Genomic DNA, 16,580 nt, shown 5'->3' with positions numbered 1-16,580 from the left:
GCTGTACTTTTGTTAATCAGCAACATATTATGACTTTTCAAAAGCAAGAACTAAAATCAAGCCATTACAGCATTGCTAGATTACATTAGAAACTATTTGCCCTCAACTGATTGGGAAGGCAATTTCAAAAAGATTGTCTTCAAATGAAAGTGTTACATAATCTTAAATTCATCATCATAATAATTCGGTACAAGACTAACTCATTTCCTCAGAGATTTAAATAGTTGTAGCAACTTATGACCTTCATTTGTCTTCCAAAATTTATAGCCTCTAATATGCATCTTCTTTATAGAGTCAGAGATGTACAGCATGGAAACAGACCCTTCGGTCCAACCCGTCCATGCCGACCAGATATCCCAACCCAATCTCGTGCCACCTGCCAGCAGCTGGCCCATATCCCTCCAAACCCTTCCTTATTCATATACCCATTCAAATGCCTCTCAAATGTTGCAATTGTACCAGCCTCCGCCATTTCCTTTGGCAGCTCATTCCATACATGTGCCATCCTCTGCGTGAAAAAGTTGCCCCTTACATCCCTTTTATATCTTTCCCCTCTCACCCTAAACCTATGCCCTCTAGTTCTGGACTCCCCAACCCCAGGGAAAAGACTTTGTCTATTTATCCTGTCCATGGCCTTCATCATTTTGTAAATCTCTATAAGGTCACCCCTCAGCCTCCGACGCTCCAAGGAAAACGGCCCCAGCCTGTTCAGCCTCTCCCCATAGCTCAAATCCTCCAACCCTGGCAACATCCTTGTAAATCTTTTCTGAACCCTTTCAAGTTTCACAACATCTTTCCGATAGGAAGACCAGAATTGCATGCAATATTCCAACAGTGACCTAACCAATGTCCTGTACAGCCGCAACATGACGTCCTAACTCCTGTACTCAATACTCTGACCAATAAAAGAAAGCAAACCAAACGCCTTCTTTACTATCCTTTCTACCAGCGTCTCCACTTTCAAGGAGTTATGAACCTGCACTCCAAGGTCTCTTTGTTCAGCAACACACTCTAGGACCTTACCATTAAGTGTATAAGTCCTGCTAAGATTTGCCTTCCCAAAATGCAGCACCTCACATTTATCCGAATTAAACTCTACCTGCCACTTCTCGGCCCACTGGCCCATCTGATCAAGATTCTGTTGTAATCTGAGGTAACAAAAAACAATTTAGGGCGAGAGGTTCTAATTTTAATAAGTGAGCAAAATGGGTAAACTCGAATATAAACAGAGTTAATATTTCATGTCCAATGACCTGAAATGTCATGAGACTTTCTCAAGTCCAATGACCAATGCTGTCAGCCCTACATTTGCGAAGCACTTTCTGCCTTTTTTTTCTAGATTTCCAGTTTCTGCAATTCTTGGTTTTATTTTTGTGTAAATGTTTTCACCATGCAACATTTCAGATTACAAAGTAATTTAATGGCAAAATTAAATATTTTCTGTACTTTAAAATAAGCAAAATTATTTGCGAAATGCCCTGTTTACTCACCACCAAACTCTTCTCCACCCTCCCTCCCCAAAGAAAAACACAGGCCTAGGTGGGTTAATTGGGAGGAAGGAGTAAAAGGAAAATCATTAACCGACTACACACAGCACACTCATGATGCTTAAGTCAGCACAAGGTTTGCAAAGATTCTGACAAGACCTTTATCAGGTCTCTAACCTGTGCAAAAATTAATATCTTTTGATTTTTGATCAGTCAGACACTGGCTCACGTAGAATCGGTCACCACACATAGAGGCTTCCAAACCAAGATACTACTGTAAAAATACAGTTTTCCTGATGTTAAGTACAACTCTCGCCAAATGGCTATAATTCACCTATTACAGGAAGACGAATTAGATACGGGTTGGTAAAACCAAGTTTAAAGCTTCCCGAGTGTGCAACAGTATTTTTCATACAAAAACAACTAACACTGGACAGTTTACCAACAGAAGTTCTTGTAAGCTTTTCGCTTGTTGTCCACATCAACAAGTGCTCAACATGGGCACTGATGTACAATGTTCACTGGAAATAAATGTGAAGTCATACCCCCAATTTTATTCCTCCAAGTGTCTTCACCATGGCAGGCTGTCTAGTGAGTCATCCTGTAAAGCTTCCTGATTCAAGGATTGGCTACCTAGTCCACCATAAAAGATCGACTGCATTCCAATCCCTCATCACCAGACATGACATTCTGAAGCAACACTGTGAGAGATCATGTTTACCTCCACTTGTCCCTTCCCTCAATAAGTAGTTATTAAATTACTGACAAGGGAGAGTTCAAGCCCTTGACAGATGTCCAGCAGATGTCAGAAAATCCTTCTAATCAACACAGTTAGAAGCACAATTCACTGTGAGTTGCAGGAGTTCACATCCACTTCTTCAGGCACATTACCTCATTAAACAATTAATGAAGATACTGGAAATTGTGCCCAATTACGATACTGATGTCATCGGATGACGATGCTTGTTTATGCTTGCATAACTTTTGCTGCAGACTTTGAAGAGAAGGTGTGATCATCTTTCATTAAAAAGCATCAAAATATTCCCTTGTGCTCTGATCCTTGAGGGAATGTAGTGGATGCAGTACCACTGGTAACAGCTTAGACAGTTCTAAGCTATGCCAAGCATGATATTGCATCCAAAACTCCTCAAGATCATGCCTCACAAAGGAAATTCCACTTCAGTGAAACCAAGACAACCTGAATTGATATTTTAGGCTTCTGAATTGTTTCGTTCACAGAAACCCAAATAAATTTAGCTTCAACAAGTCAACGTTTGTGCTCACCATTCACAGAACACCTACTTCAGTTTGGGTGCCACTGCAATTTCTTTATCTAAGACAATTGTCGAAAACAAGATGAACTTGGCCATCAAAACCCAACTCCAAATAATACAAGGCATTAGTCATTGAAATATTGGAGTTTGTTTGATTAGCTTTGGTGCATCAGGCGTGAGAATAGATGAGGTGGCTGGGTTTAGTTTCAGAGTTTAATAAAACATTGTCGGATGAGTCATCTGAAGTCACGATCCTGGATCCACTCTGCATCATGCCATCATACTCTCTCCTAACTCCAAGGAGGCTAGTCATTTTAAGAGCTCCACCATGAATACATCCATATTGATTAACATCAGATTCATCATTTTATGATTCCTTTCAAAAGGAATAAATCATATTTCGTTAACCAGCACCTGTCAGACTTAAATCAGATGTTATTTCTTATAAGAATATATATTTGGTAATGCTAGTCAGTTACAAGTTAGACTGATTACACTTTTGAGAACTGTATTAACTTTGAAGCAAACAATAACATTTCAGCAGTTATAATGACAAACTGATTGATTTAGATTTGTCTTCAGAAACTAAACAAAAATGGGCAATTTTATAAACTGCCAGTGTGCAGTTGTCATGGAAATTTCCATCAATTTTGGAGTAGAGGCCAGCGGAATAATTAAGTTACCTGAAGACAAACTATTTTGAAAACAAAAAAATTCAAATCAAGTTTACAGTTCTGTCCTTTTTTTAATAAAAGTATAAGGCAATATTAATTTTAAATTGGCACTCTTCTAAAATAATTACTGAATAAAGTTTTTTTTTGTCTTGATACAGCCAAGTATAGACAGGGTCCATTATAGCGCTTGCTGAACAAATATTAATATTCTACATCTGCTGGGCACAACTAACGTATTTAAAATAACTTTACTGGAGAATGTTTAGAGTTCCTCTTTCTAAAAAAAACACATGTTAGACTTCACTCATTGCACATCCATAGTATAAATTCCAAGTGGCTATAATAATTTAAGCTACGGAATTTGTGATTGCCAAAATTACTAGTAGTGCATGATGTAGACAGATTCTTGAAACATTAAAACTACTCATAGTAACATCTCTTTACATCTTGATTAATACAGACTTTGCATGGAAGATTGCAAATTTGATTAGACGGACCAAGATTCTTTTAGGAAATTAGATTTGATGTAATCTTTCAGACCAGTGCAAGAAACCCTCGATGTCCGAATTACACAGCTTTGATTGCTGCCGACTATACATCAAAAAGTATTCTCAGAACTATTGAAAAAACAGTTATGAATGTTCATTAGTCTAAATAAGCACTACAGTGGAAATTAAACTTCAAAACAGCATGACGAATTTAGGCATAGTAACGTCTGTAGAGATGGGAACAGATTCATAAGGAATCCTGAAATACTTACCATTCCATTTTAAAGCTGCTTCAATCTGCCAGAATGATGTTTGGAGAGAATCAACCAGGAAAAGGAACAGAAAAAGTTAGCGAGATTGCTTCTGTTGGGACATAAAACTGAAACATTTAATTAAAATGTATTAAAGCAAAGTTTGTTCTGAAGGCCACATTTCACTGCTCGCTAAAATTAAGGTAACCCTGTGGCTGTCCTTCAAAAACGCAAGGTTGCACAGGACGGTCAAATTGGCCACAGATCCAATTTCTTATTGCAGGCCATCTGCATTTACAAATGTGTAGGATACAACTAAACTGATGAGAAAAATAGTTCATGTTCGCAGTGTTTTGTATTAAAAAGTGGATTGATAACTAACATTCATTCAAAGTACTTAATATAAAATTCATACAGCCATCTGAATCATAAGATTTCATGCTGGTATGAAATCTGGATAAACTTTAAAATAAACAAATAATTTTCTGCAACAACCATCAATAACAGCAATCAACACTGCAACATTTTTATAAGGGTACTAATATGCAAACTCACAAAAACATATTTTCTACAAGAAAACCTTAATAGTGCTCCAAAATGTACAATTCAATGTTTTAACAGTTTTCTACATCAGTTTATTTTAGCCTATTGAATGAAGTCTCGGATGCAAAAAATTCAGAGCCCAGCAAAGTATGTTTTGTAGCTCAGCAACCCAGGTCATCCTCTCATATTAATTAGCTCTCATAAATAATTAGTGTTGCTGAGACAGGCAGTTGATGCACATCAAGGAAGATCCAGTCTTCTGTTCATTGAAAACAGTCAGGTGGTTCATCTTCTTTACTCCCTCCCTACATGCACTTCAGTTGAAAGGGGTGTGTACCCATGAAGATCTTCACAGATGTTTTTATCACTGCTCCTTGATAACCAGCTAAAAGGTATATCAAGGATGCAGGAAAAAAACCTTACAGCAGGCTCTTATTCCTTCAACTGAGAATTCAACAAAGACTGGACGCTGTGTATGGGAGCCTGAGTGCGAGTATCTGTCAGGAATGGGATTTAAGTGTGAGTGCCCTGTTGCTTTCTGGAAACAGCGATCCAATTTCTTCAAGCCTCTCAATTTAAGAAGTGATATAGATGGTATTTCTACCAAATCACACTTAAATGAAGTGGCCATTCTTCATGTCAATGAAATGCACATTTTGATGGTTGAAGTCCAGCACATTACAAAACTGTAATTTTTTTTGCAAGTTGAAATATGAAAAATTAAAGAGCTAAATCATCTAAACTTGAAGGTTAGATGCTAGTCTTCAAACATACATCCAAGAAATTCTTGGTGATGTCACTCAATTAAATTTAACTATTTTATGCAAACCAGCAAATAAATTTAAAGGAGTGCTGAGCGACATTCTAAATGCTTTAGAAGAACATTGGGAGATCAGAATAATGGTCTATACAGTATTCCACTTGTGTGTAGAGTCATGAATTATTTTGATTCAACAAGCTAATAAACAATTTAAGAGACTTTACATTAAAAATGCAAAGTTAATAACAGCCGAAACAATGGTAAAATTATAGCCCCAAATTAATTTAACTGCAAATCATCTGAAATTACAAAACATAATTCATCTGATTTAGGAAATGAATATAATAGGTTCTATGAATTCTATGAGATTTGACTTTTGCTGTAATGGACATCTTAAAAAGTATACTAATCTTGTCACAAGCATATAAAAGCTAACAACTTATAATATTACATCTCCACCCTGGTTATGTAATGAAATAAACTCAATGAGAAAGAAAATTCAGTACGTGTTGCACTCAGTTTTTAGTCAACTAGATGTATTTAAGATTTTAAAGTGCAGTATTCTCTTCCAATTTGTATCAAAGAGGTGAGTCATCAATGGAATGATGTTATAAAAGGAAACTAAATTCTCAAACCTGAGCTATATTTCTAAATGTTCAAAACTCTTTCCAAACTTCAGCATACATCAATGTCCACTACTGCCCAAATAATTGTTCAGAGTTAATTCTGAGTTTTAAAGTAACTGAACATGCCTCACTATAAGCCCACATGCTAGTCTGTCTAGGATATCAAGCATTAGCAGCCACTTAAAAATGACACTAATACTTATTTTCTTCAGGAGTTAACTTTCGTTGCACAGTTATGTGTCGGAGAATTTTAAAAAGATCTCTCTGTCGTAATAATGTATCAGTCATCTTAGTCTCAGAACAGTACAAACACCAAACAAAAACTTTGGCCTTAAGAATTCCTAAAATAAAACAACAAAACTAGGAAAACAATTTAGTGTAATATGTTCAGAATAAATGTTAATGTGACTGTAGCAAAATGCAAGAATGTTTTAACTTATAGAAACATATGGCACACCAGGGACAATGAAACCTTAATTATGCCCATAAACACAAGAGGTGAATTTCAGATAACAAAAACTGGCAGATCAGAGTCCCAAGCATTTCAATTTTTAACTACAACTATTCCACAAAATACTGGCAACTCTAACTGATCACCTCATTTGTCATTACATTGGAAAAGTTTGATTTATATTCACATACATCAGTAAAATCACTTCAAAGCTGTAAAGTTTCTTCAGAACAATAAAGACTCTCAAAATAAGGTGAAAAATCAAAATCAGATATTTGCTAACAATAGATTTGCTTATTACCAATTTAAATCTAAATCATGACCTGTGTACCCAATGAGATGTTCCATTTTCAACAGATTTACTGGCAGCTCAACCGTCAATGGTACTCTGACCTACACGGAGTTTAGTCAATATAAATTCCCATCTGTATTCTTACAAATGATCAAGAAAACAGACAATTACTATGCAGAAATCAAGGTTTCACTGTATTTGAAAATGTAACATTAGTGATACACTAACATATTTTCTAAGAGCACATTTACTGTTGAAACTTAGGAATAAAGTTATCATTATTTTAGAAGTGCTTAATGATCGTGACTGAAACTTCATACCTTTTTGTGTTTAAAGCCAAGGAAATGCATCTGGAGATTCAGAGCAGATGTACAAACTACCTTGCAAATCTAGAATAAAAATATGCCTTGTAAAACATTACAGTAAATTTAAATGATAAATTAATATAGAATTAAACTTTTATGCATGAATATCTTATTAATTATAGAACTTTTACATGTAGACCATTTTTAAATATTATTCAAATCTCAAAAGTAGTAGTAGGATGCTCAAATTTAAAGGTTAATGTTCAAAAAAATTAACTGAAGGGCGAAAAGTACTATACTCAGATAGTTAGTTAAAACAAAATACACAGAGAGGCAAATTAAGAAGAAAAAGTGGGAAACAGAGACAAACTGCACGGATTCATTCTTGTTTTGTTCCAGAGGCAGTGGGGTATAGCAACCTCGCGTTTAGACAGCACTCAATTGACAGAAGCATTTTTTTAAATAAATCAAGCTTATAGAGTTTCTGAGATCTAATTTCAAATAAAAACTGAAGGGAGGTTTTAGCCATGGCTCAATGGGTAACTACATACTTCCTGTGGCAGCATAGGATAGGTTCAAATGGGCTAGCTGAAATCCCGAATCGTCGATTTTCCTGCTCTTTGGATGCTGTCTGAACTGCGGTGCTTTTCCAGCATCACTCTAACCCTGAATATAATTGGAGTCAACTGTTTTGTACGATTTAGTTTGAAAGTGAAATTGCAATTATTTCAAAGCCTTGGCGTGATTTAGCATTGTCCTTACTCAGACTGCTAACCGTACAAATCAAATCTGAGTCAGTAAAAATTAATGAGTATGGAAGAGATTAAAAGTTTAGCTAGCCCATCTGAACCTATCTTATGCTGCCACAGGAAGTATATAGTTACTCACTGAGCCATGGCTAAAACCTCCCTTCAGCTTTTATTTGAAATTAGATCTCAGAAACTCTAGAAGCTTGATTTATTTAAAAAAATGCTTCTGTTAACTGAGTGCTGTCTAAACGCTAGGTTTCTATACCCCACTGCCTCTGGAACAAAACAAGAATGAATCCGTGCAGTTTGTCTCTGTTTCCCACTTCTTCTTCTTAATTTGGCTCTCTGTGTATTTTATTATTCAGTTTAACAAGATACGTAGGAAACTTGCTATTCTGAATTCTGCCGGATTGTTGTACATTTCAACTTCCTTGCCTTAATACTGCATCATGCAACGAGTCCATGATGAACTTCTTTCATTCTTTATAAATGAACTCAGTTTAAAGATGAGCTAACAAAAATTAAACTTAGAAACATGTAACAACTGCATTATTTTAGATCAAGTTTTTTTTTTAAAAGGTAACATGACTCAATCACTTCTACAGAACCTATAAATGAGCATCAAAATCATAAAATGAATCAGCACATGTAACAACATAATTCTATCACAACAGTGAACATACAAACAAGATTATTTAAATCAGGACTTCAAAGCTTTTGACATTCATCATTGTTAAAGCAGAATAGTGCAGTAATTCCAAATGCCAGGTAGTAGCTTCTGGAAGATTGCACATCAGGACAATGTGAAATCCCAACACAAAAACTCACTAGGAAATTAAAATTTCCTTGGATCAAATTATCCTGCACCTGAAACCTACAAAAATAAAGTTTTGGAAGGTTTTGATTTACTTAAACGTAATAATTACCCAGGAAAAGTTACAGGATTATAAACCTGCTCAAAATCTAGGGTGATTTAGTTTAACAGTGTAATATACATTATCATTTGGTAATGTGAATCTTTAAAAGATACTGATGGACTATGGATTCCAGTTCTGTGAAATGACTTTATTTTAAAAGATGTTAGAAAGTAATTTGGAAAACTGTTTTAAACATTTGCCAAGAAATGCGCCTTGTACGAAGTCTGTGGTGTTAAATTCCTAAGTCTTTACAAAAGTTGAACTTTTATGAACCACAAAGGAAACAAACCAGGCACCACTATTTTTCAGTTCAGTTCTGAAGAATTAAGTTTTTCAGTTCAGAACAATTTCACTCTGGTATGAAGGCTTTAGTTCGTGAAGTCTCCAAGCTGAGACAGACTGCATACAAGTTTTCAGAAATGAAGAATTATGTCATCAGAACTGGAAAGGCATCTCTAGGATACCAAACCGGAAAAGAGTCAGTTAAACAAGAAACTGAAGAGTTAGGTCATGGGGTCACTTCATTAGGAGAGAGTACCTGTAATAAAAATTGCTGTGTACCAGGTTGAAACTTTGTTTTATTGTTTATTTCTAAACTGGAGATTCATATATACATAAAATAGATTGGATTTTTTTTTCTTGTGCAAAAAACTGGTGCTCTTTTTTCAAAAGCTTAATATGTTTAATGTCTAACCACCATGATAACCAATTGTAAAAATTAAACTTGTGATGTATCAACTAAGCATCATTCAGATTTAGGAGAAAGTGAGGACTGCAGATGCTGGAGATCAGAGCTGAAAATGTGTTGCTGGAAAAGCGCAGCAGGTCAGGCAACATTCAAGGAGCAGGAGAATCGACATTTCGGGCATGAGCCCTTCTTCAGCTCATTCAGATTTAGCTTGTTCTAGTATTACCATCAAGTGGAATTATAAACTATTAAACTGAAGTCCTGACTCTCCGATCACAGCTGTACTGAGGGAAGACACCTTGCAAGGCTCATCCTGCAGGACCATATGGGGGGGGGTTGCCAACAGTTTGACAGGGCTGTACTACAGGACTCCCCAAGAGCCAGCAAGAGATAGAGGAACAGATGTGTGGGCAGATTATGGACAAAATATAAAACCAACAGATTTGTTTGCTGGATAATTTTAACTTCTTCTATATTGACTGGAACACACTTACGTACGGGAGCTTGGATGGGGAGGGAATTGTTAGGTATGTCCATGAGGGCTTCTTGAAGCAATAAGTAAACAGTTCAACTTAGGAAGGGGCTATATAACACCTGGTATTAGGGTATAAGCCCAGCTAGTAAACAAAGTTTCAGTGAGAGAGCATTTCAGAAGTTTTAAGTTAGTTATGGATGAGGATAAGAGCAGTCCTCAGGTGAAAGTACTAAACTGGGGAAGGCTGACTACAAGCACATTAGGTAGCAAAAGGGGAACGTAGACTACGGGTGGCTGTTTGAGGGTAAATCTACTAGCATGTTAAAATGAAGGATAAGGGTGGCAAGATTCAGGAACTTCTGATGACAAGAGAAATTGTGAGCTTAGTCAAGAAGAAAAAGGAGACATACATAAGGCAAAGAAAACCAAAGACAGAGACCCAAAAGAATATTAAGAAACAGTAAAGAACTTTAGATGGCATTAGGAGAGCTAAAAAGGTTCATGAAATGTCTTTGGCAAACAGGATTAAGGAAAATCCCAAGGCATTTATATGTACATGAAAGGCAACAGGGTAGTTAGGAAAAGGGCAGACTCACTCAAGGATAAGGGAGGGAATTTATGTGAGAAGCTAAAGTAAGTGGGTGAGGTTCTTAAAGAATGTTTTGCATCAGTATTCACAAAGGAGAAGGACATGGTGGATAGTGAGTCTAGAGAGGTATGTTATTATTCTAGGGCATCTCAATATAAAAAGAAGCATTGGGTGTTTTGAAAAGTGTTAAGATAGACAGGTTCCCAGGACCTGATGGGATTTATCCAGAGTACTGAGGGAGGAAACTGGGGCCTGAACAAAATTTCTGTATCCTCTTTAGTCACAGGAGGGGTCTCAGAGGATTGGAGAATAGCCAACATTGCACCTTTGTTAAAGAAGGGCTATGGGATAATCCATGAAATTCCAGGCCAGTGAGCCCTTATGTCAGTGGTACGGAAATAATTAGAAAAAATTCTTCGGGACAAGGTGTACTGACATCTGTAAAGGTATGAACTTCTAATGACAGGCAGCATGGCTTTGTGTGGGGTAGGGTGGAGAAAGTGTATGAGAGACTTGATTGAGTTTTTTGAGGAACAGAGAAATGATGGCAAGGTGGTGGATGCTGTCTACATGGACTTTAACAAGGCTTTTGGCAAGGCTTCTCATGGCAGGCTCATACAGAAGGTGAAGTCACATGGGATCCACAATGAGCTGATAAGATGGGTACAGAACTGGCTTGTCATAGAAGAGAGGATAGCAGAAGAAAGATGTTTTCAAATTGGAGATGTGCTGCCACAAGAATCAGTGCTGGGACACTTGTTATTTGGAATATATGTAAATATAACATACATTAACGATTTGGAGGAGGATGTAGGTGGTCTGATTAGTAAGTTTGCTGATAACAGAAATATTGAGGGTGGTGAAGGCAGTGAGGAGAATTGCCAAAGGATTCCACAGGCTCTAGATTGGCTGGGGACTTGGTGGGAGAAATGGCAGATGGAATTTAACCCAGACAAATGCAAGGTGGATGCATTTTGGATCGTCTAATGCAGATGGAAGTATATAGAAAATAGCAGAACACTTAGAAGCATTAAGATACAAAGGGATCTCGGCATACAAGTCCACAGTTTTCTGAAAGTGGCAATACAATGAATAAGGTGGTCAAGAAGACATATGTCATCCTTGCCTTCATCAGTTGGGCATAGGGGACAAAATGACAAATCATGTTGCAGTTGTATACAGCTTTAGTTAGGCCACATTTGGAATGATGTACACAGTTGTGGTAGCCACATTAACTGAAGGATGTGGAGACTTTGGAGAGGCTACAGAAATGGTTTCCCCAGAATGTTGTCTCGTTTGGAGAATATTAGCTGTGAGGAGAGACTGCAAACAGTTTTCACTTGACAGTCGGAGGCTGAAGGTCGACCTGATAGAAGTTTACAAACTTACTAAGAGGCATGGATAGAATGGATGTCAGAGTCTTTTTCCCAGGTAGAAATGTCAATCACCGGGAGAAACATGGTTTAAGGTGAAATGAGGAAAGCTTAAAGGAGAAACGAGAAGCAATTTTTTGGTTTACACAGAGGGTAGAAAGTGCCTGGAATGTGCATCCAGAGATGATAGAAGCAGATTCAATGCCAGTGTTTAAGAGGCAATTTGACAAATACCTGAATACGTAAGGCAAGAGGGATTTGGACTGCATTGAGGCAAATGGCTTAGTTTCGAAAGGTGCCATGTGTCACCATTGGCTTGGTCAGCCAAAGAGTCTGTCCTTTTGTTCTCACTTGAAATCTCACCACACCCCTCTACCCCAAACCAAAACTCGCCCGAGTCCTACCACGTCCTGCTCCCAGCACTTTGCCACACACCAAAAATGCACATGGCACCCACGTCCCACAGTTACCACATTCTTAACTTTTCTCATTTGTTGTCAAAAATGGCTGCTGGATATTTAAACCACAGTTTATGCGCTGACAGAAGAGGTGTGGTTTCCTTCCTTATTCACTGTTACCTGCAAATGATCCTGGATTGCATGCCACAGTAGACTGCTCTCCAGAAATTTTCAGTGCAGAACTAATCAAAAGGTGTGTTTTTTGTGTTCAATCGGGGTCACAAATAGGTTTGCTGAATCTGATTGGAATTTCTGATCAAATGTGATATGTTGAAACAATGAATGGTAGAAGAATATCCAAACCAATTGAGCTTTAGGTTCATGTGCTTAAACATTTTATAACATAAGATCTACTTTATTTTTCTACATGCCATGCACCATTCATTTTGGCAACACAATGCAGTAACATTCTTCTATTGCTCTTCAATTCACAATTCCTGCATATCAAAGTAATTTTTAAAAAGTACTTGTTTTGGAACTGCAAGCATTCCATCTAACAATATTGATTCTGCAAAAAGTTAAGCACGGTCAAACTGATCTAATCAATGAAAAATGTATGCTAAATCCATGAACTATTGATGAAACAAAATATACAGAAAATGCAAAGGAAAGTTTAATACCTTACAATTTTTTAGAATCATAGTTAAATTAAATTTGCCATTTTCATTTTTCACATTTAAGATCCTTGTGTAAACAAGGAAATGAATAAGCCAATGGCAGGGAATGGAAACAATAAAAGGTTACTTTATTGCAAAGACATAATAGCACCAAAAAAAACTATTTCATATTATTTGTTTCTGAGATCTACATCTATGCCCCCTCAAGAAAAAACCTCATTAGAATTAAAATTTTACTTTGGCTAGGACATCTTTATCTAATAAACTCCAAGAAAGCAGGTGAAAGTACAACAGTTAAAGTCAGTTGAGTCAGTAGTTACGAAGGCAAATGCAATGATGGCATTTAGTTTGAGAGGACTTGAATATAAGGCAAAAATGAACTTCTGAGGCTCTATACAGCTCTGGTCAGACCACATTTGGAGTACTGTGCAGAGTTTTGGGCTCCATATCTCAGGAAGAATATATTGGGCCTGCAAGTGTCTTCAGAGGTGGTTCACGAGAACATTCCCGGTCCCAGGAGCGAAAAGCTTAGCATATGAGAATGCTTGGGGACTCTGGGTCTGTACTCAATGGAGTTTAAAAGGATGGCGGGGGGGGGAATCTAATTGAAACTTACAGAATACTGAATGGCCTGTACAGAAAAGATGTTGGGAAGATGTTTCCATTTGTAAGCGAGACTAGGACCCAAGGGGATACCTTAATGTAAAGGGAAGATCTTTTAGAAGAGATAAAAAGAAACTCCTTCAGCCATAGTGGTGAATCTATGGAATGCATTGCCACAGAAGGCTGTGGAGGTCAGGTCATTGAGTATATTTAAGACAGAGGTAGGCAGGTTCTTGAGTATGAAGGGGATCAAAGGTTACAGGGAAAATGGGTTAAGAAACTTATCAACCACGAGTGAATGGCAGAGCAGACTCGATGGGCTGAATGGTCTGATTTTTGCTCCTATATATCTTATGGCCTTAAAGCATCTCATTACAAACATAATATTTCATAGTTTGTCATGAAGTATTGTTACATAATCAAATAGTTATGAACATTCACCAGCTGTTTGGAAATAACATAAGCAGTTAAACAAGGCATAGAACCTTAGCCATAAGCGTTTTTTTTAAAGTAAAATAATTCATAATTCACTTTACCATTATCAGCCTTATCTGCTTTAGTTGACAAGTCCAGATATAATATTTTAATCCAACATGTGGTAGTTCAGGTTTATCAAATCAAAATATTAACTACTGAATAAAGCAAAATATCAAAGAGCATCCTTGTAAGAGTTTAAATAAATACTTACATCACACCAAAACATAGTCACCGGTTTGCCCTCTTTGCTAGGAAGAAATCCATCACTTTCAGGTAGCCTTCCACTGGCAGGTGCCTCTGTACTCTCAGGTGGCCATGTTTGATCTGTGGTAGCTTGCAGTTCGTCTTTATTGGACATGTCTGCTGCCTCATTCTTCGGTTCATTTATGTCATTTGCATTAGTTTCAACAGTCAAAGGTTCTTTCTCAACAGTCAGTTGAGGCTGAACTTTATCTGCCTCCTCCAAAACATTTAAATTTCCTTTTTCAGCGTTCTTTGTTTGCGATTTAGGCTTGGCAAGTATACTCTTAATCTGAGCTTGGCTTGAGGCACTCTTACCAACTGAAAAGTCACTGCAGGTTTTATCAATTTTTCTGCAATTTTTTATGGCAAGCTTTTTCTTTCTGCCAATACAAGCTGGGGTTCTATTCCCTTGGAGGACACCTGTTTTTCCAGTTCTTCCACTAGTTAGCGTTGATTTGATTTTGCGCATGCCAGTCTTAGCTGCTGCTGCTCTACCATCATTAGGAAGCTTCTCTTGTTTTGTGCCACTCTTTGTTTTATCATTATTAGCTTGATTTTGGCCCAACTCATTCTGAACCAAATCTTGTTCACTGCTGGTAAAATGATCTCCAACTTGATCTACCTCAATGAGAGCATCATCATGCTCTCCACTGGTGGACTGATTTTCAATTTGATCTACCTCAAATGGAGTTTCATTTCCATCAATAGGCTCGTTTTCAACTTGCGCTGTTTCACTCTGTGTTTCATCTTTTTCACTGCTGTTACTACAAGATTGGACTTCTCCTACACCTTGCACATCACTGTTCGCCTGAACAAGAGCCCGGTGCTCAGCATCACTAATTTCGCTTTCAGCATTTTCAGCTTCGGGTTGGACTTTATCTATACTACACTCATCTTCATCACGTTTACTGTTTGGTTGAGCTTGATCTTGGCACGTTTCATCCATTACTTCATCTTGCCCACTATTCGTCTGAACTCCGGTCTGGTTTTCGGGACTTTTTGTTACATCTCTTTCATTACTGATATCGTGATGTTCGATTTCACTTGAATCTTCTTCTGCGATCTCTATTCCGCGCTCAGCGGCAGGTACTGGGTCTGCATCACTTTCAGCGGCAGCATTTCCATCTGAGACAGTTTGATGAATTTTAACCGCATCACTCATGCTTCAGGGCGAAATCTACAATAGATCAAAAACAGACATTTAAAATGCAGCTAAACTGCAAGCATATTTTCAGACATATCAACGTGGAAAATATACGAGGGCCTATTTTGGGAGGTAAGAGATGTGAGACGAGGCCGACTGCAGCACTCGTTATTCCTCTGCTTGTACTTTCCCCTCAAGCGGCCATTCGAAATGGTCTGGAGTCACGTAACCCCAACCCCTCCCCCTCCCCCTCCCCCTCCCCCTCCCCAAAGTCCGAGCGGTGGCCGCTGGCCTCCGGCCTCCTTCCTTCCCGCCCCGCCACAACGACGTTTACATTCCAGTCCGCCCGTAGTTACCAAGCAAACCGCTCCGCTTCGAGATTCCGCAAACCGTCGCTCTGCAGTCCCGGCGGTGTATTTCCGGTGCGTCTGACATCACTTCCTCACGGCGGTGCCGCCTGTGCCTTCGGTACGCATGCGTGGAGATGAGAGTCACAAAGCTGGAGGCTCAGGGCTCGCTGGGGAAACAATCTGTCATGGACTCGGCGTCTCTTATTAGTTGCGTTCAAGCTTTGAATTCTTCCAGCGTCATTTCAAATTATTAATACTAAGAAATCCATTCATCCACTGACTTTTTTTATAAACATAAAAACTGAAAGCAACCCTAGAGTATAGTAAAAACTGAAAATGATGGAGAAACTCAGCAGGTCTGTAAGTTCATTTATAGAGTCAAAGAGATGTACAGGGCGGAAACAGAACTCCAGCTCCAACTCGTCCGTGCCGACCAGATATCTTAAATTAACCTAATCCCATTTCCCAGCATTTGGCCCACATCCCTCTAAACCTTTCCTATTTCACATACACATCTAGATTTTTAAAAATTTTGTTACTATCAGCCTCCATTCCATTCCATCAGTTCATTCCATTCTGGAAAAGAAACTTGTTTCTCTCTCCGTGGATGCTGTGGTTTCTCCAGCATTTTATGTTTTTACTTTAGATTTCCAGCACCAGTTGTATTTTATTTTTACTTACTTAGAGAAAGACTTTGCATGGTTACACTGTCCGAGCAATGGGTATACATGGATGTAAGTTTGCTC

General features: G+C 37.9%; 1 protein-coding gene across 6 annotated transcripts in view; it reads right to left on the bottom strand.

Moving 5' to 3' along the window:
• Positions 1–15,714, bottom strand: part of LOC122549858 (uncharacterized) — a 127,914-nt gene extending 112,200 nt beyond the window's left edge. For 5 of the 6 annotated variants that reach the window (XR_015757192.1, XR_015757191.1, XR_015757190.1 and 2 more), the window contains exons 1-3: positions 14,309–15,714; positions 7,167–7,235; positions 4,196–4,220 (exon numbers count right to left, since the gene is read on the bottom strand). Coding sequence is in view for 3 of the 6 variants with exons in the window: in XM_087987163.1 (XP_087843289.1) it covers positions 4,196–4,220; positions 7,167–7,235; positions 14,309–15,502 (1,288 nt within the window). In the remaining 3 variants the exon portion in view is untranslated. The remainder of the gene's footprint in view (positions 1–4,195; positions 4,221–7,166; positions 7,236–14,308) is intronic. The other variant, XM_087987162.1, reaches the window with a different exon arrangement.
• Between the last annotated feature and the right edge of the window lie 866 nt (positions 15,715–16,580).

Source organism: Chiloscyllium plagiosum, unplaced genomic scaffold (genome assembly GCF_037043375.1).
Source record: "Chiloscyllium plagiosum isolate Xiang-an unplaced genomic scaffold, Cpla_swu_hap1 HiC_scaffold_5, whole genome shotgun sequence".
In the NCBI taxonomy this organism is placed as follows: domain Eukaryota; kingdom Metazoa; phylum Chordata; class Chondrichthyes; order Orectolobiformes; family Hemiscylliidae; genus Chiloscyllium; species Chiloscyllium plagiosum.
The sequence above is the reverse complement of the archived record's forward strand: the minus strand, read 5'-3'. Positions and strand labels throughout refer to the sequence as shown.